The following is a 26,542-nucleotide window of genomic DNA, read 5'->3' on the forward strand; positions in this document are numbered from 1 at the left end:
GACGGCAGGAGCATCCGATGAGGCACGGAAAGCAAGAGCAAGCGTACAGCAACAGACAGCAACAGCGCATCAACTGCAACTGCCGAAAGCCTATGCTCATCTCAAGTCTACATGTCTAGGTCCACTGCAGGTGCAAAGCTCATCCGTGTGCGACCATAAGCGGACGGTAAGAGCATGCGCAGTTGCAGAAGCAGTCCTGCGCAAGTGCCACGCTCCATCGCAAAGTGCGTCAGCAGCAGCTAGCTGTGATCGGAGACCAACAGCACCCCAAAGTAGTCTCATACTAGAGGCTGCTTTACTGTTTTATCATAGGGGATCAGATCATTCCGCTTCTCCAGAGACCTCGGAGCACACAAAGACGCGGTCTAGCTCGCTTTGTCCTAGACATGGCAGCCTGGTGGGGACTTGCTTGCTCTCAGCCGAGAGATCGTTGACGTGTCGCTCAGCACAGACATGCTCGTACACGCCGACGCAGAGGCTTCAAGAGGTCGTTCACGTACAGGCGTCAATGCAAGATCGTCTCGGAGACACTGGAGACCTAGCGCCTCTGCCTTGGACTGACGGCCAGGCCCTCGGAGGCTCACCTCCTCCTCGGGCGCATAACAAGATGCCCTCCCTCCCTCTCAGCCTCTCAGCGACCGCCTCCCCATGTCCTCCGGGGGCCGCATTGACTGGCACAGACGCCACACCTTGAACGCGTACTCGTTGAGCCTCCTCACGTCCTCGCCCTTCATCGCCTCCGGCAGCCCAGGGGGCAGAGGGACCTGCACGCCCAGCTCTCCTTCGCACGGCAGCAGGCAGGTGTAGAGCACGTTGCAGTAGGTGATGTAGTCCGCCAGCTTCTGCCGGCTCCTGCAGTCCCTCAGCTTCAGCCTCTTCGGGCAGATGGCGTCCCATGCATACATCATAAACTTGTCTCTGATCCCAGGCCTCTCCTGCTCGCTCGAGATGCTGGCCACAAGCTCCGCCGCCCTCCCGACTCGCCGGAGAAGCTCCGCTCGCTGCTCCGCCGTGGCTGCATTCCCTTGTCGATAGCCCTCGCAGGCCCTGGGCTCAAGCTGCTCAAGCTCGCGGCTCATCTGGATCCCAGCCGAGTCGCACACCTTCTTGGCGCAGTCCCAGATGCACTGGTAGTACACGCAGACGGGCCGGATGTCGTCGACCCTGCTGTAAACCTTCTTGGAGACCTTGAGCAGCGACCCAAGCTTCCACACGATCTTCTTCCTCCTCCGCTCCAACGCCCTCTCGCCCTCTCTTCGCTGCCTCTTGACCGGTGCGTCTACGGAGGGAGCAGTGTAGCCGTCGACAAGCGGGCGCTTCTTGAGGATAGGCTTCCTGGTGTCGATCAAGGCCGGGTAGGCGGCGGGCGCGGCGGGCGCGGCATCCCCGTCTCTGCCAGCAAGGAAGTCTCTGAAGCTCGCGGGGTCGGTGATGTCGAGCACGGCTGCTGAGGTGTCAGATATCGGCCTGGCGAGCGCAGCGCAGCGATCCAAGGTCGCAAGGGCGTCGGAGTAGCTGGTCGGCGGAGGGCAGCAGGGTGCTGCGGAGGGCGCTGGGGCAGGGGGGCAGGGCATCGCTACTGGTCGTAGCATAGGAGGAGGCATGATGGAGACGGTCTGCACGGGCAGTCTGTCTTGTTGGCTCGGGCGTGTTGTATGCGGCATGTCAGGGACGGCGTGAACAGCAGGGACCCTGGACTCCTTTTGTAGGCTTTCGAGTCCCTCCCCCTACCCCCTACCTCTACCCTACCCCCTCTCGGTCTCCGTACCCCTATGCTCGATCGCGCTTGAGGGCTAGTACCCTCTCTGAACCATGATGTCCATCATATCTGGACGGGTACAGCTTCATCTACCCTACCCTCTTCTTGACTCTTGCTTCCCCCTACCCCGTAGTCACTAGGATCGGAGTTCGTGGTTGCCCACCCACAAACTCGCACAAGCTCGACGGGAGCAGGAGGAGCAAACGAGGGCAACCGGGAGAGGAGTAAAGGAAGCAAGACGGCAGGAGCATCCGATGAGGCACGGAAAGCAAGAGCAAGCGTACAGCAACAGACAGCAACAGCGCATCAACTGCAACTGCCGAAAGCCTATGCTCATCTCAAGTCTACATGTCTAGGTCCACTGCAGGTGCAAAGCTCATCCGTGTGCGACCATAAGCGGACGGTAAGAGCATGCGCAGAAGCAGAAGCAGTCCTGCGCAAGTGCAACGCTCCATCGCAAAGTGCGTCAGCAGCAGCTAGCTGTGATCGGAGACCAACAGCACCCCAAAGTAGTCTCATACTAGAGGCTGCTTTACTGTTTTATCATAGGGGATCAGATCATTCCGCTTCTCCAGAGACCTCGGAGCACACAAAGACGCGGTCTAGCTCGCTTTGTCCTAGACATGGCAGCCTGGTGGGGACTTGCTTGCTCTCAGCCGAGAGATCGTTGACGTGTCGCTCGGCACAGACATGCTCGTACACGCCGACGCAGAGGCTTCAAGAGGTCGTTCACGTACAGGCGTCAATGCAAGATCGTCTCGGAGACACTGGAGACCTAGCGCCTCTGCCTTGGACTGACGGCCAGGCCCTCGGAGGCTCACCTCCTCCTCGGGCGCATAACAAGATGCCCTCCCTCCCTCTCAGCCTCTCAGCGACCGCCTCCCCATGTCCTCCGGGGGCCGCATTGACTGGCACAGACGCCACACCTTGAACGCGTACTCGTTGAGCCTCCTCACGTCCTCGCCCTTCATCGCCTCCGGCAGCCCAGGGGGCAGAGGGACCTGCACGCCCAGCTCTCCTTCGCACGGCAGCAGGCAGGTGTAGAGCACGTTGCAGTAGGTGATGTAGTCCGCCAGCTTCTGCCGGCTCCTGCAGTCCCTCAGCTTCAGCCTCTTCGGGCAGATGGCGTCCCATGCATACATCATAAACTTGTCTCTGATCCCAGGCCTCTCCTGCTCGCTCGAGATGCTGGCCGCAAGCTCCGCCGCCCTCCCGACTCGCCGGAGAAGCTCCGCTCGCTGCTCCGCCGTGGCTGCATTCCCTTGTCGATAGCCCTCGCAGGCCCTGGGCTCAAGCTGCTCAAGCTCGCGGCTCATCTGGATCCCAGCCGAGTCGCACACCTTCTTGGCGCAGTCCCAGATGCACTGGTAGTACACGCAGACGGGCCGGATGTCGTCGACCCTGCTGTGAACCTTCTTGGAGACCTTGAGCAGCGACCCAAGCTTCCACACGATCTTCTTCCTCCTCCGCTCCAACGCCCTCTCGCCCTCTCCTCGCTGCCTCTTGACCGGTGCGTCTACGGAGGGAGCAGTGTAGCCGTCGACAAGCGGGCGCTTCTTGAGGATAGGCTTCCTGGTGTCGATCAAGGCCGGGTAGGCGGCGGGCGCGGCGGGCGCGGCATCCCCGTCTCTGCCAGCAAGGAAGTCTCTGAAGCTCGCGGGGTCGGTGATGTCGAGCACGGCTGCTGAGGTGTCAGATATCGGCCTGGCGAGCGCAGCGCAGCGATCCAAAGTCGCAAGGGCGTCGGAGTAGCTGGTCGGCGGAGGGCAGCAGGGTGCTGCGGAGGGCGCTGGGGCAGGGGGGCAGGGCATCGCTACTGGTCGTAGCATAGGAGGAGGCATGATGGAGACGGTCTGCACGGGCAGTCTGTCTTGTTGGCTCGGGCGTGTTGTATAAGGCATGTCAGGGACGGCGTCAACAGCAGGGACCCTGGACTCCTTTTGTAGGCTTTCGAGTCCCTCCCCCTACCACCTACCTCTACCCCCTACCCCCTCTCGGTCTCCGTACCCCTATGCTCGATCGCGCTTGAGGGCTAGTACCCTCTCTGAACCATGATGTCCATCATATCTGGACGGGTACAGCTTCATCTACCCTACCCTCTCCTTGACTCTTGCTTCCCCCTACCCCGTAGTCACTAGGATCGGAGTTCGTGGTGCCACCCACAAACTCGCACAAGCTCGACGGGAGCAGGAGGAGCAAACGAGGGCAACCGGGAGAGGAGTAAAGGAAGCAAGACGGCAGGAGCATCCGATGAGGCACGGAAAGCAAGAGCAAGTGTACAGCAACAGACAGCAACAGACAGCAACAGCGCATCAACTGCAACTGCCGAAAGCCTATGCTCATCTCAAGTCTACATGTCTAGGTCCACTGCAGGTGCAAAGCTCATCCGTGTGCGACCATAAGCGGACGGTAAGAGCATGCGCAGAAGCAGAAGCAGTCCTGCGCAAGTGCAACGCTCCATCGCAAAGTGCGTCAGCAGCAGCTAGCTGTGATCGGAGACCAACAGCACCCCAAAGTAGTCTCATACTAGAGGCTGCTTTACTGTTTTATCATAGGGGATCAGATCATTCCGCTTCTCCAGAGACCTCGGAGCACACAAAGACGCGGTCTAGCTCGCTTTGTCCTAGACATGGCAGCCTGGTGGGGACTTGCTTGCTCTCAGCCGAGAGATCGTTGACGTGTCGCTCAGCACAGACATGCTCGTACACGCCGACGCAGAGGCTTCAAGAGGTCGTTCACGTACAGGCGTCAATGCAAGATCGTCTCGGAGACACTGGAGACCTAGCGCCTCTGCCTTGGACTGACGGCCAGGCCCTCGGAGGCTCACCTCCTCCTCGGGCGCATAACAAGATGCCCTCCCTCCCTCTCAGCCTCTCAGCGACCGCCTCCCCATGTCCTCCGGGGGCCGCATTGACTGGCACAGACGCCACACCTTGAACGCGTACTCGTTGAGCCTCCTCACGTCCTCGCCCTTCATCGCCTCCGGCAGCCCAGGGGGCAGAGGGACCTGCACGCCCAGCTCTCCTTCGCACGGCAGCAGGCAGGTGTAGAGCACGTTGCAGTAGGTGATGTAGTCCGCCAGCTTCTGCCGGCTCCTGCAGTCCCTCAGCTTCAGCCTCTTCGGGCAGATGGCGTCCCATGCATACATCATAAACTTGTCTCTGATCCCAGGCCTCTCCTGCTCGCTCGAGATGCTGGCCGCAAGCTCCGCCGCCCTCCCGACTCGCCGGAGAAGCTCCGCTCGCTGCTCCGCCGTGGCTGCATTCCCTTGTCGATAGCCCTCGCAGGCCCTGGGCTCCAGCTGCTCAAGCTCGCGGCTCATCTGGATCCCAGCCGAGTCGCACACCTTCTTGGCGCAGTCCCAGATGCACTGGTAGTACACGCAGACGGGCCGGATGTCGTCGACCCTGCTGTGAACCTTCTTGGAGACCTTGAGCAGCGACCCAAGCTTCCACACGATCTTCTTCCTCCTCCGCTCCAACGCCCTCTCGCCCTCTCCTCGCTGCCTCTTGACCGGTGCGTCTACGGAGGGAGCAGTGTAGCCGTCGACAAGCGGGCGCTTCTTGAGGATAGGCTTCCTGGTGTCGATCAAGGCCGGGTAGGCGGCGGGCGCGGCGGGCGCGGCATCCCCGTCTCTGCCAGCAAGGAAGTCTCTGAAGCTCGCGGGGTCGGTGATGTCGAGCACGGCTGCTGAGGTGTCAGATATCGGCCTGGCGAGCGCAGCGCAGCGATCCAAGGTCGCAAGGGCGTCGGAGTAGCTGGTCGGCGGAGGGCAGCAGGGTGCTGCGGAGGGCGCTGGGGCAGGGGGGCAGGGCATCGCTACTGGTCGTAGCATAGGAGGAGGCATGATGGAGACGGTCTGCACGGGCAGTCTGTCTTGTTGGCTCGGGCGTGTTGTATAAGGCATGTCAGGGACGGCGTGAACAGCAGGGACCCTGGACTCCTTTTGTAGGCTTTCGAGTTTTTTAGCTGTGCAAAAGGAAAAGCAATTCAGTTATTGGTGGATATATCAACATCACAATATAGATTCATGTCAATCTATCGTTAGGGTTTAGAATATTCAAAACAGTGTTGTGATGAGAAAACTTCGCTCTCGTTTCATTCTTCGAATCAAGCTTCTCCCGTTCTCAAACTGGACTTCTCACCGTTTTCAGCGACTGTTACGCTATGCTTGATCGCGTCTGGGGGCTGGCCTTACTTGATCTTTTCATACATCGCTATGGTGTTTGTAAGGTGCATGCTTGTTACATGTCTGCTCTATGCAATAACAGGCGAAAAGAATACACTACCAAAGCAAGTATAATGATGAGACCAGCACCCTTCCAAGCAAATACGTCTCATACGAAAAGCTGCTTTACTTTCGTATCATAAATGACCACACTTCCGCTAATCCGGAGACCTCAGAGCACACAAGGTACACGGTCTAGCTCGTTTTGTCAAAACGAGCTAGACTAACCCTCTGAGACTAGAGATGTCAGTCTCGTGGGGACTTGCTTACTCTCGACCAAGAGCTTGTAGAGAAAGGCTCGTTAGTTTCAGATGCTCTCTCAGTCTGCCATGGATCAAGAAGGGTTGGGTTCCTGGTCCCAGGATCTCCCTTACGGTGAAAAATTTTGTGGTGTTTGCCTCCTACCCACTCTGAAGTTGTACCCCTTCATACTCGTAACCCTCTGATTGACTGCCTAGTACCCCAGATACTCCTTTGGGGTAGTTGACCCCTACCCATTGTTTGCCCGGTTTCCTTGGCCCTCGAGTTTTAGACGATCGTGGCTGGATTAAAAGTTTATTGGTCTCTGTAATTACGTATTTTATTATTAAAATCCATAGTTTGAAAGGGAAATATATTGTTTAAATATACAAAAGCTAGCGATCTTCTAATCTTATTCCTTAGACACATCTGTACCATGAAAATCGTAAATCAATTTATTTTTGTACCCATAGTCTATAATAATTGTTTTGGTCAAAATGTATTCGAACTTCCCGCCATCACGCCACTACTCCTTCATCAACGATGCCGGAGGTGAGCAACAAGAGGCATCTGCCCAGCGCGAGGAGCGAGGAGGAGGCATACTCCTCATCAAGAATGTAGCATAGGCATGTCACCGTCAAGAAGCAACCATATCTGTTCTCCTCGTCCTACACTGTTTGAATTACTCCAGCTCGATGTGCCAACGAATTGCTTTCTCGATCCTCACTATCATTTTGCAGGTGGCCGTGGTACCTGAATTGCATTACCCTGAGGATGAGATTGTCACTCCTAAGAAAGACAATCTCGAAGCTGTAAGTGATCCGGAATGCAACAAGGAAAACATCGTCCCCGCCCCGTCCAAGAATGCCGGCAACGGGAAACGATCAGCAAGCTCCAATGGAGCCAAGGTTTCAAAGAAGCAAAGAATGGAAGCGTTGATCGAGAAGGACCCCTCCATCCTGCAACCATTCAACATCCCCCAGTGGAGATTCACCCCAGTCATCCCTGACCCGCGAGGGGTGACTCTCTCCCCGTATGATCGGGCTCCGCAACTGAGGCTGGTGGATGAGAACCTGACAGTCTCGGGGCACAAGGGTTACCGCTTGATCCGGGCGAGCCACGGGGTCAGTGCAGGATCGTGGTACTTTGAGGTCACAATCAGAGAGGATCACGTGAACACGTTTCTAGAAGAGAAGTAAGTTGTTGTTGCCCTTGTTGTGAACCTGACTTGGAATGAATTTCTCCAGGTTCCTCAACATTGAAGGCCACAGTAGACTTGGATGGGCACGCGGCAGTGCTCAGATCCAGGCCCCTCTGGGCTATGACCGGTTCGGCTACGGCATTTGCTCCCGTACTGGCAACATTGTGCACACCAGGCGGTTGAAAGAGTTTTCATGTCCGCTCCAGAAAGGAGACGTTGTGGGATGCTACATCCACTTCCCTGCCGTGGAGAAAGCCGCACTCGAGGAAGATGACTGCAAGACCTCTACACAAGCTAAGGAAACTCAGGACCCGCCGCAGGAAGGGCAAGAGGAGGGCCAGAAGCCCAAGTGTGAGAACGCTGCCGATGGAGAAACCAAACAAGAGGTGAGGAAAGGGAAATCCAAGTGCAAGGTCAAAGATAGACTTACCTGGAGAGACACCGAAATCGAATATTTCTTGGTGAGTATTCTGCTATGTGGAAGCCTGCCTCTAAATGATGTATGCAGGAGGAAGACACGGATGTTGGGTCAGAAATCTGCCGAGGCAGCGTGATCCGCTTCTTTGTTAACGGCAAAGCATGTGGAAGCGCGTTCGAGGACGTAGAGCAGGGTATCTACTATCCCGCTGCATCCGTCTACATGGGAGGGCAAGTAACTTTCAACTTCGGCCCGACTTTCAAGTTTGGGATGCCTGCACCGTATGAAGGAGAAGGAGAGGTCAGGCCCATGTCAGATGCTGCCTTGAGAGACAAGGCTGAGGAAGTCGAGGCCGCCGCTGCCAACGTGAAATCCGAGACAACGAAGTAGGACGAGAGAAGTTGCAGATCTCTGGGTTGTAAAATTATTCTTGAATAAATACATGGGTGTAAACAGACGCTCCAGCCCCTCCGATGTTCTGAGTGACCGCAACTCGTGCTCCCTTCACTTGGTTTTCGCCCGCCACTTCCCTGAGCTGCATATTCATCTCGGCCGCCTGGTAGACTCCCGTAGCCCCCACGGGATGTCCTCTCGCCTTCAATCCACCGAACGTTGAGATGGGAAGCACGCCCTTCAAGCCAATGTGTCCATCCGCCGCAAAAAATGTACCCTCCCCTGGAGAGGCGAAACCTGCGCTTTCCAGACAAAGGCAGGCCATGATGGTGTAGGCATCGTGGAGCTCGAAGATGTCGACTGAGTTTCTATCCAGACCACTCCTACGAAGCGCCTCCTCGAGTGACTTCTCCACCGCCACGAGCGCAAGAGGGTCTGGACGATCATCCACCGCGAGGATATCGGACGAGGCGCCACTGCCAGCAAGTCGAACAACTCGTCCCGCCTTGTCCTTTGCGATCTCCTTGTTTGACGTTAGCAGAACTGCTGCAGCTCCATCGCATGTCGGCGAAGCATCCATGATGGTCACCGGTTCCTTGACGACGTTGGACTTGGTGTAGTCTTCGACGGAAACGTTCTTCTTGAGGGTGGAGTGAGAACTGGTCAGAGCGTTCTTGTGTGCATTCAGCGAAAAAGGAGCAAACCTCTCCCTGCCGATGCCATACTTCTTCATGTACATTGACATCAACTTGCCATTGAGGGACACGAAAGTCTCTCCTACAGCACCTTCCTTCTCCCAGTGTGACGCAGTGGCCAGTCCCTTTGTGACAGAGTCACGGTCGCAGTGAGTCATCTGCTCTACGCCGAGCACGAGCACGTTTTCATGCATTCCCGAGGCTATTGCCATGTAACCCCAGCGTAAAGCTGCTCCTCCTGATCCACAGCACGCTTCGATCGTTGAAGTTTCGATGCCGTTGAGGCCGGCAGCAGTTGCTATCAAAGGACTAACATGCTGCTGATTCGAAAGAATTCCTGAGAGCATGTTACCAACATACATGGCTGTGATTGATTCTTTGTTCAATACAGATGCTTTCAGTGCATCATCAATGGCCTGCTTCCCCATGTCGGCGATTTTCGCACCGGCGTTCCTCGTGACGGGCACCACGCCATGGCTGGCAACATAGACAGGACGCTGCGGAGAAGATGTCGAAGTCACGAGAGATCGTCGAGGTCCTTCAGCTGGCAACAAGCCGATCAGACTCATCTTCCTCGCTGTGCTGCTTGCTCGCATCGCTGCCTCGCGCGCCCTGGCGCCATGACGGAGGAGCATCATTCAAGACCCCGGCCTCAGCCGGGACGGAGCACCCCACCCTACAATATTAATATCGAAATAACGCAACAGGTGGGGTGCATTGAAAAGTGATATCCACCCCTTCAACTACTTTAAATATCGGGGTGGGGGTATTCTGACTCACGTATCAGACCTGTAACAAAGTTGAAAGCGCGAAGGGACGCGATGGGTGGAGGGGGGCGAAGTTATGGAAGCGACGCGCGGGACAGCATGATGGGAGGGAGGAGGAGCACGAGGAAGGCAACGACTATAGCAGCAGGGACAGCAGCTGCAGCTGCCCTCCTTGTCGTTGTGGTCACTTTGATCGCTGGACCCGGTGGTGATGGGAGGAATGTTCTATCTGGTCGTTTGGGCAACGACGCTGGTCCCTCCTCGCGTTGGGAAGGAAGCAACTTGCCCTACGGAGTTGCTGTCTCCCCTAGGGAAGCTCAGACAGGCTATGGAGCACCGGGCTGGGAGCCGGGGCCCGACTATTATTCGACAGCCAACTGGGACAATGCTGCGCTGATGCCGTCCCTCATGCATCCTCGGTATGACCCCTACATCGGCAAGACTGGATGCCCGACATGCAGCCCTGAGAAGAAGACCTACATGTTCTCCGTGGACCCACGATGTGACAACTCACCGGCTAACTACAACATCCGCCAGATATTGAAGATGGATGAATGGTGGAAATCTGACCCAGCCGTGCAGGCAGCTATCTATCAGGAGTATTCGTGGATTGGAGCGCAAGTGGGACTTTTCATGCAGAAATCCAAGGATGTTGTCATGGTTGTCCCTCCCTGCTTCTTCCCCCGCCTTGCCAACGCCGAGCTCAACATGCTCAACACAGCCGTTTATGGGCTTGGGGGTTCTCTGCTGATTCTCGGAGGGCTGACGGGAGCCGACTTCATCTCTCAGAATCTAGAGGGATCTGATGGGTACGGCTACGTCGACTCCGCCGGGTCGGACATGGTGAACTTCAGTCCCAAGTTTGACATTGACTGCGTCTGGTCGGGGGGACCATTCTATATGCAGAACTCGGCGATATCAACGGAGTTCTTTTATGGTCCCAAGTACCTGGAGGGTTCTGACAGCACCTGGGGCATTCCTGTGAATCAGCTGCCGCCTGAGACGATCCATTACTACATGTCCGCTGATGAGGTCTCGATTGTGTTCGAGATCCCAGCAAAGAGCGGCAGGATCTTGTTCATGGGCTACGATTTCCAGCAGATGCTTCCTAACTGGATGGATGCTCTGCTTCTCGCAAGGAGAGAGCTCCAGATCGAGGCTCAGTACCCTCCTGGGATGTCCCGTTACTCATCGTCGTTCTCAACGCGAACATCGAACAGCTTGAAAGCTCCGCTATCGTCTCATGTGCAGTTGGCCAGGGTTGTAGCCAAGGATGGGGCTTCAGATCAGAGGAAGTCTTCGGTTCCCGACAAGAAGCGTAAGGTGAAAGGGAGGGGAAAGGATGCATTGGACAGAGAAATCGAAAGATCTGTGGACAAGTTGATGGCAAAGAGGGGCAAGTAGGATCTGATTGGGGGGAATCATTCCATTTGGGATTTATTAGTGTTCTTTTAATATACGATTAGCTTTTCTCACTATGCTGCTTCTATACAGTTAGACAATGGTGGACATTATTTGTGACAACGTGTTGACTTACAAGTGTCTCTTTTCGTGTCCTTCCTCTGGAGATTTCACTTTCACTGCTACTCCTTGACAAGTGCGAACCCAAATTCTTCCAATGCCAGGGAGGTATCGAATATGCGGTGTGGGGCTCAGGAGATCATCTAGCGATGCAGGTTTCTTGGAACTTGACGAGGCTTTGAAGGGGGAATGTGAGTTGGCTCCTGGGCCAATAACATTCCCGTGGGAGTTGTTCTGTGAGTTCCACGGAGCATTTTTCTCCTTGTTCCCAAGGATTATCTTCTGTGGTTTGAAGAAATTTCCTTTGCGTTCCAAAGAATCTTGGTCACTGTCATCTTCGTTCTCTTCGGCCTGATTATTCCTCTCCTTTTCTTCTGAGTCATCGTTGAACTGTGATGGATCTGTATCTGACTCGCTGCCAAGCGTCTTGAGGACGCCAGCGGCACAGGTTCTTGTTTGGTTGATTTGAACGTTCACCTCCTCAAAGCGAGACTTGATTACATCGAGGTTCATCGCCTTCTTGAGGGCCTGCTGGAGTCTTTCTTTAGTGGTGAGAGGCTTACTTTGGTCTTGATCTGATATCATCATCCTGGTTGGTACAGATTTCAGCCGTCTGAGCATCGGCTTGGGTTGCTCTGAGATTCCACGGAAATCAAAGGAAGATTTCGATTCTAATTCTGGAGAAGTCGTCCTTTGCAATTCCGACGGCATACTGGTCACTGTTTTTGAATGACTGCTATCAGTCTATTATGCAAAGTTTTCTTAAGGTAGTTCTGTTAATCAAAATGTCAGAACCTTGTACGAAAAAGATGGTTGGTTTGACAAAGATGACGATGAAATTTAGTCTCCATAGGATTGAAGGCATATGACTATCAATGCTCAATAGCAATGGTCGAAAGCAGGATTCCCCTGTAGCTTATGATGACATCACCAGCCAATCATTTTCGTAATCCCTTTCTAAACTTCTTATTCCCCTGTCTTATCAAAAACAACATTCCAGTCAACCTGCTTGAAGCAGAACCCTCTACAAACTTTTTCTCGTCCATCCCATCTGTCTTGCTACCTCTGGATGTTTTCTTTACAACCTTTTCTTTTCTGCTTCTAAATATCAACCCTTTGCTATTTTTTTGGGGTAGAGTTCTAACAGCATACGGGTTTCAAACATTCGATGGCTTATTGCCATCTAAACCCTCGAATCAGACTCTCTCAAATTTCTCCCTCACTTTATCCAAGCAATAAGCTGACATTTCTTTGATGCGTCTTAAAGAGAGCTTCATCTTCTTTCTTGTCTCGCTTGATTCTTCGCTGTTCCATCCCCCCTAAACCCTGCCCCTTCACCCCTTCGCCATTCTCCTCTCGGCCTCAGGCCGCATCAGTTGGTGTCCCTATCCTTCTACCCCTTGCACCTGATTGAATATACCCACCCACAAGAGATGAGTACCCCCTCCCCCCCCCAAATCAGGATACATACCCCACCTTATTAGATCATGACAAGTTCACACCACCCCCACCTTTAATGTACCCCACCCTCTTCGCATCCTACTGAGCATCGCTTCTCCCAAAATGAGTTTTATCTTGCTCCTTGACGTAAAGGACCCTACCCCATGGTCCCTCACCATACATTTGGAAAACTGACCCCCTGAATAAACACAAGTATGATCGAATATGCAAGGGTAGTATTCAACCCCCACCCCGTCTACATCAGAACCCCTATTCCCCCCTCTTTTATTTAACCTGCCCCTTTCAAGCTACCCATACCCTCATATCACGCCAATGATGACATCACCCCTACCCCCTTTTTAACATTTTGGTTGTTTTGCCTACGGTAGTACATTTCCACCCCTCATGGTACCACCCTGTGATTTTCTATTCAAGGACCCACTCAACAAGGCCAGCATTTTTTGTACTGTTCACCTTACCCTACCCCGAGCTGGAATGGTGTAGCTGTGACCCCTAGAGGAGAGCGGGATGGCCCGGTGATACCATTTCATTTTTGGGGGCGTGGCACCGGGCCCGGCACCGGCACCGGCACCGACCTCACTGAGATGGTCTCCTTGGTTGCCCTTGTCAGATCGGTTAAATCGAATTGAATCGCTGAGATCCCAGAAACCGTTGAAGCCCAGCATTGCGCACACATGCTGTGCTGCTGTTGTCAGCACCATCACCCTCCTCCCTTCCTCTCCCTTCCCATCTGACCTGCCGCCATCCACTAGCCTCTACCTCTGACGTGCACTCTCGGGCTCTGAGTTTGCTGTCTGTCTGTTTTCAAGTTCTACTCTCTGTCTCCCCTCACTCCTCTCGTACTGCAGCTCCTCCTGAGTTGTGTTGAACTTCTTGTCTTGAACTCGTCTGGTTGCTTTCGGTAGCCACCATGCCAGACCTGCAGCAAAGAATCGACCAGAAGAAGAGGAGGCCTCCCCTAAATCGAAAGAAGGAGGACTTGAGGCTGCGCCTGAGGGCCATAAAACTTTCAGACCCTGACCCAGTGATGAAGACTTTGGAAGATGCTTTTGTGCGAGCAGCAGAGCTACTCTTGTCTGCAGACTACGTGCTCATTGCAGCGGGAGCAGGCTTCTCAGCCGACTCTGGTTTGCCAGTCTACAAGGACATTGCGGATGTTGACGCGTACAAGAAGATGGACGTGACGTACGCTGATCTTTGCGTCCCAGACTGGCTGCTGAAAGATCCGGAGATCTTCTATGGGTTCTGGGGCTCGTGCTACAACGACTACCTTGGAACTACACCTCACAAGGGCTACGAGATCGTCAAGGAGTGGATTGACTGTGGATTCAAAGGGAGGGAGGGAGGCTCTGGTCCAGGAGTGGGGTGGGGTGGGAGCAGCACTACGCAGCAGAACGCTGACATCCTACAACCTTGCAAGCCGTCATTGAGAGGTCTACCCTACACAGCTCGGCCCACTTCGGCCGTAGTGCCCGCATCAAGAGGTAGTGCGGATCTAAGGGATCGGGCCGGGTCTGACATTCATGTAAGACCAATACTCCTTCAAGAACAGGCCCAAGTCCACGTCTATGATTCGCAAGAAGCTCGAAATGACCAAACTGAAGGAACCAGACTTCTTCGTGTACACTTCAAACGTGGACACAGCCTTCCAGGTGAGGAGCTGCTGATGGCCTTACACGATATCTGAGAGAAGGCTGTGTAACAGAGAGCCGGAGTAGACCCTGCCTTGATCTATGAAATACACGGAGACGTGATGAAATGGCAGTGCAGGATCCCTTGCTGCCAGAAGGTCTGGTCGCTCCCTGACGATTACCGGTGCATGAAGGCTTGAGGAGGATGCGTTTCTGATCCACTTTCAGGTTTCAAGTTGACAAGGACACCCGTCGAACCCAACGATTCCGGAACGCTGAAGGACAGAAAGGGGAAGAAGAGGGCAAAGATCTTATATATAGGCATGGGAAAGTTTTAGAGATCGAGGAACCAAGCAACCGCAAGATGGACTTTCGAGGTTTGACGCCATACACACAGAACCAGAGCTTGAACAGGTTCATCAGTTCACCTCAGAGCCCTCAATGCTAAACGCGTATATGATCCTATCAGGCTGGTGCGATTCGGTGATGAGGCATCAAATCGCAAATGTTTCGATGAAGAGTTGAGGTGTCAAGTGTGCGATGGGTTAGCAAGACCAAATGTCCTCATGTTTGACGATGACAGATGGGTGAATTAAGTTGCGCTTTCAGCTGAGCCCTGACTGACGATCTCACAGATCGAAACAGATGAATCAAACTACAAGACGTGGGTCAAGCGAGCTGTGGTGAGCTGATGAACATAGATGTTGAGTTAGATTGATCGCATACGCTGCAGGCTAACATGAAGCTGGGGAAGAAAGTAGTGATCCTTGAGGTCAGGCCAAACTGATTGAGCACAACGAGATGCCTGCTAATGTCCTGCTGCTCAGGGCGGGTGCGGCAAGAGAGTTCCGACAGTGAGGTTGAACTCGAACAAACTTGTTGCCAGCGGTGCCGGTGACTTCTGCTCCTCCACCTTGCGAGGCAGAGCTCCTGACATGCTGGATTATCAGACCTTATCAGGATCAACCTTGACTTCCCTCTCAATCCAAAGTATCCCTCGAAGACTGTCTCCCTCCAAACTTCTGGTGCGTGTCAAACCGTCCGGCATCGGGCCGGAGGCTGACTGGGCTGACTCTTTGGCAGTGCTCAATGCGCTGGTGGGAATAGATGAAGCGATCAGGCGGTTGTGCTATCGGACAAGGTCTCAGCCTTGAGCTCAAATCACAGCCAGGTGTGACGCCTCAAGTGAATCAATGATTGAACTGAAGTGAATGTAACCGTAATCGATCGTCATCGACAAGTATTCTTAATGAAGTTAATAGTTCTAGTTGCCACTGGACTAATCGAGTCAACTCGCAACCCGTAGCCCGCTGCCGGGCCGTCATGTCAGTGGCCGGCGCTGGCATCATAGCCTCCTGGCACTCTCCTGATTGTCCTCGTACTGATTTTAACCTAACTTTAAGTAAAATCTATAGTCAAGCGGCCTTCGGCGGGGAAGTAATCAAAGAGGGTAACTGGATATTTCACTCACGTCATCATCGAAGCAGCAGTGACAGCGATCGGATGGCGTGAAGATGGCAGGGGGGGCCTTGGCGAGGTTGATGCTGCTGGCGCTGGCAGCAGTCGCTGGTGGGGCCCAGTACCTTCCTCCTGGTCAGGTGCGCCTTCCATGTCCTGTCTCTCCTCCTCCTCTCGCTGACCCGCTATGCTCGCGCATTCCTCCCCACGATGAACCCACCTGCCTGCGTCCATCGCAGACTCCTCGTCTCACCCTTCCTCTGAGCGTCTCTACCGCCATTGCCCTCCTGCCCACTGTAGCTCGCTGTAGCTCCTCCCTCTAACCCCCTACCCACCCCCTCTCTCTTTCTATGCTTGATCTTGGAACTCGCCGGGTTTGCTAGGCTGACATGAGGCTGCAGGGTACCTGGTACATTACTTCGAGCACTGTGCGAGCGGAAGGGGAGGGGTGATAGCAAGACGCGAGAGGGAACATGCGGCACTGATCATGATACGCCTGCAGCTGTGACGTCGACTGGCTCGAGATCGAGGTGGGGGACGTCCGGAAGACCGTCATGGTCTCGGAAGCACAGAGAGACGTTGATTGCAGGTTGTTTCCTATCTTGTCCAGCCCAAGTGCTTCACACTCCCTCACTTGTTCGCTTCGAAGAGCTTGCCTCTGCTGTGTTGTTCTGTCTTGATTGAATCTGCTCTGGTATCAGCCCGGGGTCCAACAGCTGCCTCTACTACTTCCTGTGGAAGTGTGCCAGTAAGAGCAGGTTGCAGCTGTTGAGAGGTTTGACGCGTGACAGAACTCGACACACACGAGAAGCGACCTGAGGAGCAGAAAGTGAGTCTGAAGTCCTGCCGACGGAACAAGAGCTCTGACCTGAGCACAGCTGGCTGTCATGATCGACCTGGAGGGCAAAACAGCAAAGGCTGTGACCCCCCAGTACGACTTCGCGTCCTTCGACGGCCAGATGCACGTTGTGGAGGAGGAGTACACCGTCTCCAACGTCATGCTGAAAGGTGTGCGCGCCTTGGCATGTAGATGAGTCAGTGACGTGCGGTGGACTGAAGGGACTCAAACGTGGAAGTGGACGAGTGCGGATGGCAAGCATGTTTGCCAGGGTCAAGATCAGATCGTCGGGCGGCCAGGCATGTAGAGGGTGAGGAGGGAAGGGGGGGAAGTGACAATGAGCGCGCAGGAACTTCAATGTCCTGCGATTTCTGGTGGGAGGAGAACGAGGATGGGGCAGAGATTCCTCGAGACCTGAACGGAAAGGTGGAGGCTGACAAGCGCGCGGGCCGGGGGGAGGAGGCGCTACTGGTGGAGGGGAAGAAGGCGTTTGTGCCTGGAGGTAGAGCAGAGGGACTGAGCGGTCAGCCGGACAATGACGCGAGGAGTGAGGAGGAGCAAGAGAGGCAAGACGCGAGGGACGCGTACCACGAAAGCCTCGTGCACCTGCCGTACGCGCCGGACGAGTCAACGACGGAGGACGGGGTAGCCATCGAGCAGTTTGCGGCACCCATGATCACTGAGATGATGTTCCTCCTGGCGATCGTGCCCATATGCGGAATCCTCGTGGTCTACTTGAGGAGGAGGAATTTCAGGATCAGCATGGACCTCGGGACAGGGAACTCGTCAGTATCGCTGCTGATGAGGGACGGGAACGTGGCGTATCAGTACTCTTAAGGGCCCTTCTGGCGAGCTCTTTGCCAGCGGGGATCCTGCGATGATTATGTTTTCCATGTACATAGACAAGGGCAGGAGAATGAGAGCAGAGGACAGAGAAGGTAGGAGGAGGCAGAGGGAAGGAGGAGAGGGGAGGGGAGGGGAGAATTGGGAGTTATGGGAGGACGAGGGGAGGGTAAGCAGTCTTCCGCTTCTCAAACATTACTATATTCACTTAGTACATACATGCTTTGAGCTTCAAGAGCGACCTTGTGACCTCGTTTGGTACAAGTTGTTCAACTTGCTCCTGTCATACATCGTTCGGTCCACCTCCTCCTTCCTAGGCAACATCCGGTCACGGGTGCTGCGAGCAAGAGGCCGCTCCCGCTTCACTGGGGGGGTCAGGCCGAGGCCCTCGAGCAGGGCCGACGGGATTCCGTTGCTCCTCTTCCCCATGGTCGTGAGCTCTTCGAGGAGTGAGAAACCTCCCGAGCTGCTCTCCTCCTCCCTGGCTGCCGGCGGGTGGGCATGGCCGTTGGTGGACCTCCTGTCGATGCCCCGGGTGAGGAGGGCGAGAGACGCCTGGATGTCTCGGATCGCCGACATCATCTCGTCGCACTGCGCGCAAGACTTCTTGCTCCGAAAGTAGCTCCCCCTGTTCGGGAGCAGCTCCTTGCGCGGAGGGAGGAAGGAGTCCCGCCAGTCGGAGCCCTTGCCGGCTCGGCTCCGATGCATGAGGAAGGTCGGGAGCTTGAGTAGCTTCTGCTCTGCCAGGGCCTCGTGGTCTGCAGTCTTTGAGTCTTCGAGGCTGAGGGAGGTGTTCTTCTGGCTCTTGCGGAACTCGAGGGCAGAGTTCTCCATCTCGATGAGCATCAGCTTCATCGCCAGCATCGAGACTGAGTCGACGCTCGCGCACCCGTGCTGGATCTCCTTGTCCAGCATGCGCTGCACGTAGGACTTGAGCTGGGACCTGATGATGCGATCGAAGTAGACCAGGTCCTTGCAAGGAGCCAGTCAGCAAAGGGGACAACAGATCAACTCAAGAAGAAACGAGGGATTCGGGCAAAAGGTCAGGAAGCAGGAGCAGGAGCAGGAGCAGGAGCAGGAGCAGGAGCAGGAGCAAGTGAAAGCGACATCCAATCACGGGGAGTGTTCGCTCACAATGTGATCAATGCCTTCACTTAAATCTTCGTTCTGAAAGATGGAGGAGAAGGACTCTTGCGTGAAGTCCACGTCCTGAGCCCAAGGGAGTTTTCGAAAACCTTCCTTCAGCTCAGTGAGCGATATGCTGCCCGAATCATCCGAGTCCATGATCTGAGAGTAAACACGAGGCTGTCATTCGCAGAAGCAGGAGCGGGAGCGGAAGCAGGAGCAGGAGGAGAGAGGAGAGAGGAGAGAGGACAGAGGAGAGAGGAGCAGCAGCAGGAGCAGGAGAAGAGAGGAGAGAGGAGAGAGGAAGAGCAGGAGCAGGAGCAGGAGCAGGAGCAGGAGCAGAAGGAAGTGGAGATTGAAAGCAATATGTACCTGGAACAGCGCGTTGATTTTCTTGGAGAGCTCGTGGGAGCTTGTGCTCGTGATCAAGGAGGCAAGGAGAGGGTCCAAAGGGCTTGAACTTCCATGAAGCGCGTTCGCCTTGGCCATCTTGCAAGGGAAATCGCAAAATCGCAGTCATGGTCGTAGGACGAGCAGGGAGGTCGCACAGCACAGTTTCACCTTCTCCTTCTCCTGCTCCACAGCAGTGGTGAAATTCTCCAGCAGGACGGCCACCACCACTTGCAACAGCGTCCAACCGACGAAGACTGCTCATAGGGGTGAGGAGGAGGCTGGTGATAGCAGAGAGAGGGGGGCGAAGAGACCGATGAAGGAGGCGAAGAAGAACGCGACCCCAACATTGTACTGCCCTTGATTGTCTCGGAAGAGCGGCCTCACGATCTCCGAGGACCCTGGCAGTCACTGTCAGTCGGTTTATCGACGAGTCCGCCTCCTCACATCCGTCTCCCGTGCAGACTTGAAACATCTGCACCCTCCGTCAGCAGGCCGACACTCAAAGGGGTCTCAGTAACCGTGAAGAGCGAGCTGGAGAAGCGCCCGAAATTGCGAGGCGAGTCTGGACCGAAGAGCTGGACGGCACTGGAGCAATCCTGTGAACAAGAGGGCATGCAGCTAGCGGGCAACTGACAGGATTGCGTAGATCGAAGTGATGAGAAGCATCAGGAAGAAGGCGTGGAAGACAGGCTGGATGCTTGCAGAGAGGCTGTTGATGATGAGGCGCAGGGACTGGAGCCTGCCGAACAGCCGGATGACCTGGAGCAAGGCAAGCCTCGTGACGACAAGCAGATCGGAAAACCCTCATCCCCTGTACCCTGAAGGCTCTCAAGAGCCTGATGGCATTGATCCCTGGGAGGTTGTAGTTGGAGAGCGCAACGATGGAAACCATCACGACCAACTACTCATTGCGCGTCACATCAGCTCCATGATAGTCGAAGAGTCGTACCAGGTCGAACAGCGACCATCCGTCTGAAACAAACCTTCGGAAGAGATTTCCACACATGTTGACAGCCAGCTGCCAGATAGAGGTAAGGCACAAGAGGCAGATGACAACTTGTGACCTCTAAAGTGAACAAAACAGTGAAGATGATGTCCAGATTTGAGAAGACAACGTCGTAATATGAACCATTCACCTAATCATTGTTGGTAAGGTTTGACATAGAGGCGCTAAGATCAATGTACAGGCAAGAATTCAGACTGCAAAACGTTGCTGATGAAATTCAGCGAGATCAGCATGGACGTGGAAAATTGGACGGGATTAGACTGATAGAAATCGCGGACTTTCTTCTGTAGTCGTTTGATCTTGAATCGAATGGTAGAAGAGTTCGATCGATGAGCTCTGTGCATTTCCACGATCTCTGACAACTTCTCCAGGAATGTTCTGCAAAGACTTTCTTCGACAAATCTGCAAAGTAAACGTCAGGTGAAAGCTTATGGTTGGGTTCGACTCTAGCCTGAGGAGAAGAAATCCTGAATCAAGATTCTCACTCGAGGGCAGCATCTGTATTCGGACATGGAAGAAGGTGTCGACCGTGTCGATCTCTTGAGGGAAAACATCATTGTAGAAGCTGTCAAGGGCGGCATGGCCTCCAACCTTGAGTGAGGCCACCTGCCAGCAGGGTGAGAAGGAGAAGCAAGATCATCGTCGAGACAGCACGGACATGATCGATCTCTGAGGTGGCCACGATGTCCTTGAGAGTCCCGAAGTCCTCCTCTATCTCGTTGGTGTACAAGGACAAATACCTTGCGCTGAGCACCCCTCGCCTGCCATTCCACTGCATGAGTTTTGTGCTGTAAACCTCCATGGCTCCATCGTAGATCGTTGAAGTCGTCGAATTCCCTGACAGCCGGAGGGAGACGGGGTTCTCCCCCTTGATGGATCCGCCGCGAACCGACATGGCGGTGAGTGGCTCAGCACGTTCCTTAGGCATCCTTCAGCTCCCTTCCTCGGTCATCTTCATATCCAACTTCGCTGCCATCCACCTGGTAAAATGGCTTCAGAAAGATTCACATTGCTTTCGCCTCTTCTTTGTCACGTTGTAAACATCCTCCCTTGCATCCCTTCCTCCTACTTTGTTCATCTACTCGTAATATCCTCGCTCTGCTCTGCTCTGCTCTGTTATGAGATTAGCTCTGCTGTACTGATCTCTGCTGAGTTCTTTCCACACCGTCTCTCCTCTCCTCTCCTCTCCTCTCCTCTCCTCTCCTGTCAAGCTCTTCACTGACTTCCAATAGCTCCATGCGCCCGGTGCCATTCTTTGACCTACTTCGCCTTGTTCCCTAGGACCTCCTACGAGAAAGTCATATCAAGGCGAACGAGGGTGGTGGACCCCTTGTGTTGACCGAAGGCGTGCAAAGTGGAAGGAAATGCCGGGGGGAGAGAGGGGTGGTAGATATTGGGAGGTAGAAGACTAGGACTGGGTGGGGTAGTAGAGGGGTAAGGCACGGAATTTTGTGAAGGCGAAGGAAAGAGGGGGTAGGGTGATAATAGTATCAGGGGTGAATGGGACCTAGGGACTAGGGGGTTGTATCAAGATGATGGAGGGGTAGGGGTGAAGAAGTAGGAGGGTGGTGGTTCATTCCTTACACTTACAGTTACGATATTTTGACTACAGTAACGGTCCATCCGCAAATAGAAGCAAGGGCGCCATGTTTGCGATCTTGTCGGCAACTTTCACGTCCCTCGTCCCTGAGGAGCAGGCGGGTGAGAAGGAGGAGGAGAAAGAGAGAAGAGGAGGAGAGGAGGAGAGGAGGAGAGGAGGAGAGGAGGAGAGGAGAGGAGAGGAGAGGAGAGGAGAGGAGTGGAGGAGAGAAGGAGAAAATGAGGGAAGAGGGGGGAAGGAGAGAAGGAGAAGAGGGGAGGAGAGAGGATGAGGATCAAGAGCAAGCCACAGAGAGACATGAAAGTCGTAAAGGGGAAGGAGAGTGAGGGTAGGATAGACAAATAGTTGGGCTGAATTGCTTCGTCTCGTAGGCTTCGTCATGCCAAGCAACAGCATAATGGATAAGTACGATGAGGATCATCCGGAATCCTGCAAGGAGTTCAGGCACTGTGAGCTAGCTATCTTATGGTGAGAGGTTGGCTTCTGACATGACTCAGGCGGATCGCGTGCCAGCTTTCGGTCCTTCCCCACTCAGCATTTTCAGCCTGCTCCGTCACTCGCGAAGGCGAAACAGGAGAAGCCTCACTTCGTCGGTCATTACATGCGTGCGCTTTGGTAAGCGACGAGAACTCAAGACGACCACCAACATTTGATGCTCGCCTTTAGAGCACGTTTCTATTCCTTCCTTTGAGCTTACAAATTTATACATCATTAATCGACTGGTCAGCTTCGCTTTTCCATCAGTCTCTGGGTCTGAATTCTCTTTTCTTTGAACCTGAGGGAGAAATGGTCTCGATCAATCCGTTTGTGAATTCGATCATTCTAGTCCCGTCGCTGTGGGCAAAGTAAGAAGCATCCTAATGCTCATCCTACCATCAAACACACCTGAATATTCTCTGCTTTGTTCCATCAGGGAATATGCTTTCTTCTTCCTTGTTGCTCTTGATATACTTCAATGTGCCATCCGGGAAAAGAATCTCTTTCCTTCCATCAGGATAGTGCTTCTCCTTCTGATTGTTGCTGAACTCAAAAACCTGCAGCACGATGGTGTGAGCTCGTTGTTTGACTTTCAAGCACTACAGCAACTTACCTCGATGCCGTCAGGAAATGTCGTGTGAGTTGTGCTGGTCTCAGCATAGAAGTAAATGACTCGTCCGTCCTTTAAATTCCTCTTCACGTCACGGTTCGAGAAATGGACGAGGCTGCCACCGTCGGGGAAGATTTCCTTTCCTTAGGAAAGATGTCAGTCACTTTCAGTGAAGACATGTCTCAGAAACTTACTGGTGCCATTCGAAAAAATAAGAACTCTTCTGCCATCTGAATACCTCTGCTCAATTTTTCCATCTGCATGTTGCTTTTCTAACACGAGCTGGGTCTCTTCATCGGAACCCTTCGAGCTTTCCTGCTTTCTCAAACCAGCATCAATGACCAGAGTCTCGTCGAGAAGGTCTGTTCGACTCTGCGTGATGATGCTCGTTCCATCGTTGGATATATTCAGTGCAGTGGTCCTCTTCTCCTGCATGTCCGGAATGATCTTGATGCTATTCGATTCCTCCACAGCCACTTGTGCTATATGAGAAGCTAGAGTCTCTTCCGATCTGGGGGTCATGCAAGGAACAAAATTATCACGTGCAGTTGATTCTTTGGCCTTGGAGAGTTTTGCTTTGGCTTGGATTAGCACTTCCCTATCTTGAATGGCAAGACGAGCTTCTTCGCTGAATTTCAATTCTCTTGCCAACTCTTCATTCTTTGCCGTCAAATCGTCAACTTTCTTCTTCAGCCTCTCGATCTCTGACCGTAACTTCTTCTCTTTACGAGAGTTTTCCTCCTGCGCTGCCTGCAACTCCTTCCTGGCACTATCTCGTTCGGCACGCGTGTCCTGGACCTGCTGCTGCCACAGAGCAACATTCCTCTCCATATCTTTTCTGTCCTTTCGAAGTTTCTTCATTTCGGCTTCTTTGTATTTCTCGAACCTGTTCTCGGCATCGTGCAAATTCTTGGAGAGGCCTTCTTTCTCGGCTATCAAAGCCTGCCTTTGACTTTCAACTTCGGATCTAACTTTCTGAAGCATCTCATTCTGCCTCCGAAACTCAATGATTTCGTTTTCTAATTCAAGCACTTTGCGTTCTACAGATGCGCCTTCGCTTTGTTCGCCAGAATGTTTCATCTCTTGCTCAGCGCTTTGCTTTTTCCCTTTTTGGATTTCAGATCTTGGTGATGCGATGGTAACTTTTTTCTGTTTGTTTGGAGATTTCAATTGACTTTTGTTTGATTGATTTCGATTACCCGAGGACAGACTTTTAGCTGATTTTCCTTTCTCATCATTCACAAAAAATTTGTTCACGAGGCTCGATCGAGTCACGGTATGTTCGCCTTCAGGAGCCTTCCCATAGTAATTGATGTCATCTTCCATCATATTGTTCTCGTCGCTGTATCCCTTAGTCATACTTGCAGTCAGACCTGCATTTGTCTCCGCATCATTTGACCACTCCTCATCATCACCATATTCAATATGCGCATTCGAGCGGTAAGGAATCAAGGCCGGCTCCTCCTCAGCGTCTTCATCATAAATGTCCTCCCCATCCTCATCGTTCAGCATGTTGTTCTTCATCGCTCCTTCCCCATCAGTGAAGGCATTCACCTGTATTGCTCCACTCTCTTGCAAACCAGCAGCAATCTTTCTCTCGATTGACTCAAACTCGCGAAGCTCCTCGTCCTCGCTGTTTTCCCTGTAAGAGTCATCTCCACCATTGAAGCGAGTTTGAGCACGAGGCTCGTCCTCATAGAGGGAAGGCCTTGCTGTCAGCGTGTTCCTCTCTTGATCTGATGTCTCCTGGTAGTCATCAGACAGAGAAGCTGCCTGATCGCACTCGTCCTGCAAGTTCCTCGCTACTTTCCGCTCCCAGGTCCCGTTGCCGACCTCCGCATCTTCCTCGGAGTGGCTCCCATGAAATGAGCTCGGAGCTGTTTTGGGCCTCATCTCCTCCCTTTTCATATCAGTCGATCTCCTGGTCTCCAACGAGCTCCTAGCGTTCTCTCGTCCGTCTTTTGCAGCTTTCGTGTTGGACTTCGAGGAGCTTTGATTGGTCCTGTTGGTTTCAGCCAAGGGTTGTCGACTCTTTCCTGTCGAGTCGTTCATGCTCTGCCTTCTATCTTGATCACTCTTTAAATTCACTAATGAAGCATTCAGACCACCTCCTGAAAGATCATGAGTGACGAGAACGATGAAATTGATCTAGTACCTCGTTTCAAGAAGCTTGTTCGGGTGCCAGAGTTCGGTGCTGACTTGATAGTGTCTGTTGACGATGAGTCCTTCGCCAATTCCCTCTCGAGGAGCTCCTCGAAAGAGCTGGGACCTCTCTTCATGATAGGGATTTCATCCGCGGGATTAGGGGGCAGCCATTCTTGGGAGGAGGGGGAGCGATCGTTCGAGATGCCGTTCAACACCTCTTCGCTAGATTTCCTCTCTTGCTCCTCGTCTTCCCATCTCTGAGAGATCCTCACTGTCGTCTCTTCTTCATGCTGGCTCTCCTCCCTCCCCTCCACCATCGCGCGGCTGATCTTGTTCCCCTTCCTCTCTTTCCCCGCCATTGCCCTTTATAAACCCCTTTAGCTAAATCTTTTGAGATCCTTTTAGCTCACTTATTTTTAGTGAAGTTGAGTGCCCGGGCCGGGCGAGCCTCGGCCCGCCGCGCGGCCCCCGGGTCCGGATGCCGCAACGGCTGAACAACGGCCATTCGGTTTTGAGTTTTTTCAAAATCTACACGCCTTCCCCTTCATCCACCGTTCCCCTCCTCTCCCCACCTCTCTCCTGTTGTCAACCACTCCTGCTGCCCCATCCCTCTCTGATCTTCCCCTCTCCTGTGCATCCTGATCGAAATGTTCGGAAGGAGCACTTCATCAAGGTTCTCCGAGGCCAGGAGCTACACCCCTGGCCCTGGTGAGTATGATTCGAACAAGTCCCTCTCCTCCACCAAGAAAGGCTTCAGCATGGGAGTCGGCGAGAGGAAACTCCATCGTCTGAGCGAGTTCTGCCATCTTGGTCCTGGCACGTACGCCATTAGCAGTGAAAACTCGCTCCCTGAACACAGAGCTTTGCCTGCCTCCTCGGATGTGGAATCTGCTATCAAAAGGCTGACCGGAGCATACAACAAGTACTGCGGCGGCTGCAACCCAAAGAACCCAGCGTCGAACGCAACGCGGGAAGAGATCCTAACCATGGTCTCCAAGTTGTTCTCTGAGTGCGTGTCAGCTGTTGGGGAGGTCTCAAGAGTCAAGGGAGAGGTCGATCAACTTCAGGGGAGAGTGCACGATGAGACGAACTTGGCGATCAAGCCCTCCAAGTCATCAGGTAACGCCGGGCTGCCTGCGGTGTGGAAGAAGATCGAGCCCCTTCAGAAGGCCTTGGGAAACGCTGGTTCCGAGCTGGAGAAGAAAGTCTTGAAGGCTAACTCGATGCTGACTTGCGTTGCGGAGGAGTTCCCAGCACTTGCATGCCTGCTGTCGGAGGATCCCAGGCTCTCGCAGCTTCATGCGAGGGTAGAGACGCTAGAGTCAGAGCTCGAGGAAGCAAACCTGCAGGTGGAAACCTTGTCCTCCCAGCTGAAACAGTTCTGCGAAGAGAAGGATGCGGTGGAGGGGATGCTGTTGGGGGTGAATCGTGAGAAGATCAAGATTGCGCAGAGGAACATGAGCCTGGAATCCATCATCCAGAAGCAGAAGACCTTCATTCAAGACCTTGAAAGCTCCCTTGACGAAGCTCGAGCTGGCCACGAACAATTCCTGGCGTCCCTGCACCAACTGTCAGCCCGGGCAGACGACGATGCATCCCTGCACGATGAGCTGCTGGAGATGACTTGCAGATGCGAGAGGCTGATGGCCTGCGAGGAGAGCTCGTTCCAGCAGATCGCCGACTTGCAGAGGGAGCTGACTTCCTCTCTGCTCGATGCTGAGCAGGCAGCACAG

The 26,542-nt window shown here is 53.8% G+C and overlaps 11 protein-coding genes across 11 annotated transcripts; 4 read left to right on the forward strand and 7 right to left on the reverse strand.

The window, feature by feature from the left end:
* Window positions 1-623: 623 nt before the first annotated feature.
* GUITHDRAFT_107279 (hypothetical protein) lies at window positions 624-1,664 on the reverse strand (the record flags this gene model as incomplete). The annotated part of the gene is made up of 1 exon (XM_005833851.1): window positions 624-1,664. The coding sequence occupies one exon, from the start codon at window positions 1,662-1,664 to the stop codon at window positions 624-626; it is 1,041 nt and encodes a 346-aa protein (XP_005833908.1).
* A 955-nt stretch (window positions 1,665-2,619) lies between these two features.
* GUITHDRAFT_107280 (hypothetical protein) lies at window positions 2,620-3,660 on the reverse strand (the record flags this gene model as incomplete). The annotated part of the gene is made up of 1 exon (XM_005833852.1): window positions 2,620-3,660. One exon carries the CDS (start codon window positions 3,658-3,660, stop codon window positions 2,620-2,622), a length of 1,041 nt encoding a protein of 346 aa, XP_005833909.1.
* Window positions 3,661-4,625: 965 nt separating this feature from the next.
* Window positions 4,626-5,576, reverse strand: GUITHDRAFT_107281 (hypothetical protein; the record flags this gene model as incomplete). Its single annotated transcript, XM_005833853.1, has 1 exon — window positions 4,626-5,576. One exon carries the CDS (start codon window positions 5,574-5,576, stop codon window positions 4,626-4,628), a length of 951 nt encoding a protein of 316 aa, XP_005833910.1.
* Window positions 5,577-6,770: 1,194 nt separating this feature from the next.
* GUITHDRAFT_137908 (hypothetical protein) lies at window positions 6,771-8,236 on the forward strand (the record flags this gene model as incomplete). The annotated part of the gene is made up of 4 exons (XM_005833854.1): window positions 6,771-6,779; window positions 6,968-7,422; window positions 7,475-7,889; window positions 7,937-8,236. 4 exons carry the CDS (start codon window positions 6,771-6,773, stop codon window positions 8,234-8,236), a joined length of 1,179 nt encoding a protein of 392 aa, XP_005833911.1.
* Window positions 8,237-8,270: 34 nt separating this feature from the next.
* Window positions 8,271-9,503, reverse strand: GUITHDRAFT_70018 (hypothetical protein; the record flags this gene model as incomplete). Its single annotated transcript, XM_005833855.1, has 1 exon — window positions 8,271-9,503. One exon carries the CDS (start codon window positions 9,501-9,503, stop codon window positions 8,271-8,273), a length of 1,233 nt encoding a protein of 410 aa, XP_005833912.1.
* Window positions 9,504-9,755: 252 nt separating this feature from the next.
* On the forward strand, window positions 9,756-11,105 carry GUITHDRAFT_137910 (hypothetical protein; the record flags this gene model as incomplete). Its single annotated transcript, XM_005833856.1, has 1 exon — window positions 9,756-11,105. The coding sequence occupies one exon, from the start codon at window positions 9,756-9,758 to the stop codon at window positions 11,103-11,105; it is 1,350 nt and encodes a 449-aa protein (XP_005833913.1).
* Window positions 11,106-11,123: 18 nt separating this feature from the next.
* GUITHDRAFT_152249 (hypothetical protein) lies at window positions 11,124-11,997 on the reverse strand. Its single transcript, XM_005833857.1, has one exon. It carries the CDS (start codon window positions 11,931-11,933, stop codon window positions 11,235-11,237), a length of 699 nt encoding a protein of 232 aa, XP_005833914.1. The 5' UTR covers window positions 11,934-11,997; the 3' UTR covers window positions 11,124-11,234.
* A 1,596-nt stretch (window positions 11,998-13,593) lies between these two features.
* Window positions 13,594-15,584, forward strand: GUITHDRAFT_162849 (hypothetical protein; the record flags this gene model as incomplete). Its single annotated transcript, XM_005833858.1, has 10 exons — window positions 13,594-14,167; window positions 14,214-14,335; window positions 14,449-14,498; window positions 14,543-14,728; window positions 14,784-14,847; window positions 14,950-14,997; window positions 15,048-15,086; window positions 15,142-15,208; window positions 15,265-15,339; window positions 15,398-15,584. 10 exons carry the CDS (start codon window positions 13,594-13,596, stop codon window positions 15,466-15,468), a joined length of 1,296 nt encoding a protein of 431 aa, XP_005833915.1. The 3' UTR covers window positions 15,469-15,584.
* Window positions 15,585-17,684: 2,100 nt separating this feature from the next.
* On the reverse strand, window positions 17,685-20,872 carry GUITHDRAFT_107287 (hypothetical protein; the record flags this gene model as incomplete). Its single annotated transcript, XM_005833859.1, has 14 exons — window positions 17,685-18,425; window positions 18,588-18,758; window positions 18,951-19,067; window positions 19,140-19,225; window positions 19,283-19,369; window positions 19,416-19,443; window positions 19,490-19,556; window positions 19,606-19,730; window positions 19,789-19,872; window positions 19,921-19,989; window positions 20,036-20,107; window positions 20,338-20,379; window positions 20,506-20,583; window positions 20,636-20,872. 14 exons carry the CDS (start codon window positions 20,870-20,872, stop codon window positions 17,685-17,687), a joined length of 2,004 nt encoding a protein of 667 aa, XP_005833916.1.
* Window positions 20,873-21,874: 1,002 nt separating this feature from the next.
* Window positions 21,875-22,196, forward strand: GUITHDRAFT_107288 (hypothetical protein; the record flags this gene model as incomplete). The annotated part of the gene is made up of 3 exons (XM_005833860.1): window positions 21,875-21,899; window positions 21,949-22,026; window positions 22,075-22,196. 3 exons carry the CDS (start codon window positions 21,875-21,877, stop codon window positions 22,194-22,196), a joined length of 225 nt encoding a protein of 74 aa, XP_005833917.1.
* Window positions 22,197-22,452: 256 nt separating this feature from the next.
* GUITHDRAFT_70203 (hypothetical protein) lies at window positions 22,453-22,781 on the reverse strand (the record flags this gene model as incomplete). Its single annotated transcript, XM_005833861.1, has 2 exons — window positions 22,453-22,611; window positions 22,668-22,781. Coding segments are annotated over 2 exons (273 nt in total), but the record flags the coding sequence as incomplete, so codon positions are not given.
* Between the last annotated feature and the right edge of the window lie 3,761 nt (window positions 22,782-26,542).

The sequence above is a fragment of the Guillardia theta genome (assembly GCF_000315625.1).
Source record: "Guillardia theta CCMP2712 unplaced genomic scaffold GUITHscaffold_28, whole genome shotgun sequence".
Taxonomy (NCBI): Eukaryota; class Cryptophyceae; order Pyrenomonadales; family Geminigeraceae; genus Guillardia; species Guillardia theta.

Coding starts and splice junctions, on each gene's coding strand:
- GUITHDRAFT_152249 (XM_005833857.1), bottom strand. CDS start 11,933: ATGCCGTCGGAATTGCAAAGGACGACTTCTCCAGAATTAGAATCGAAA.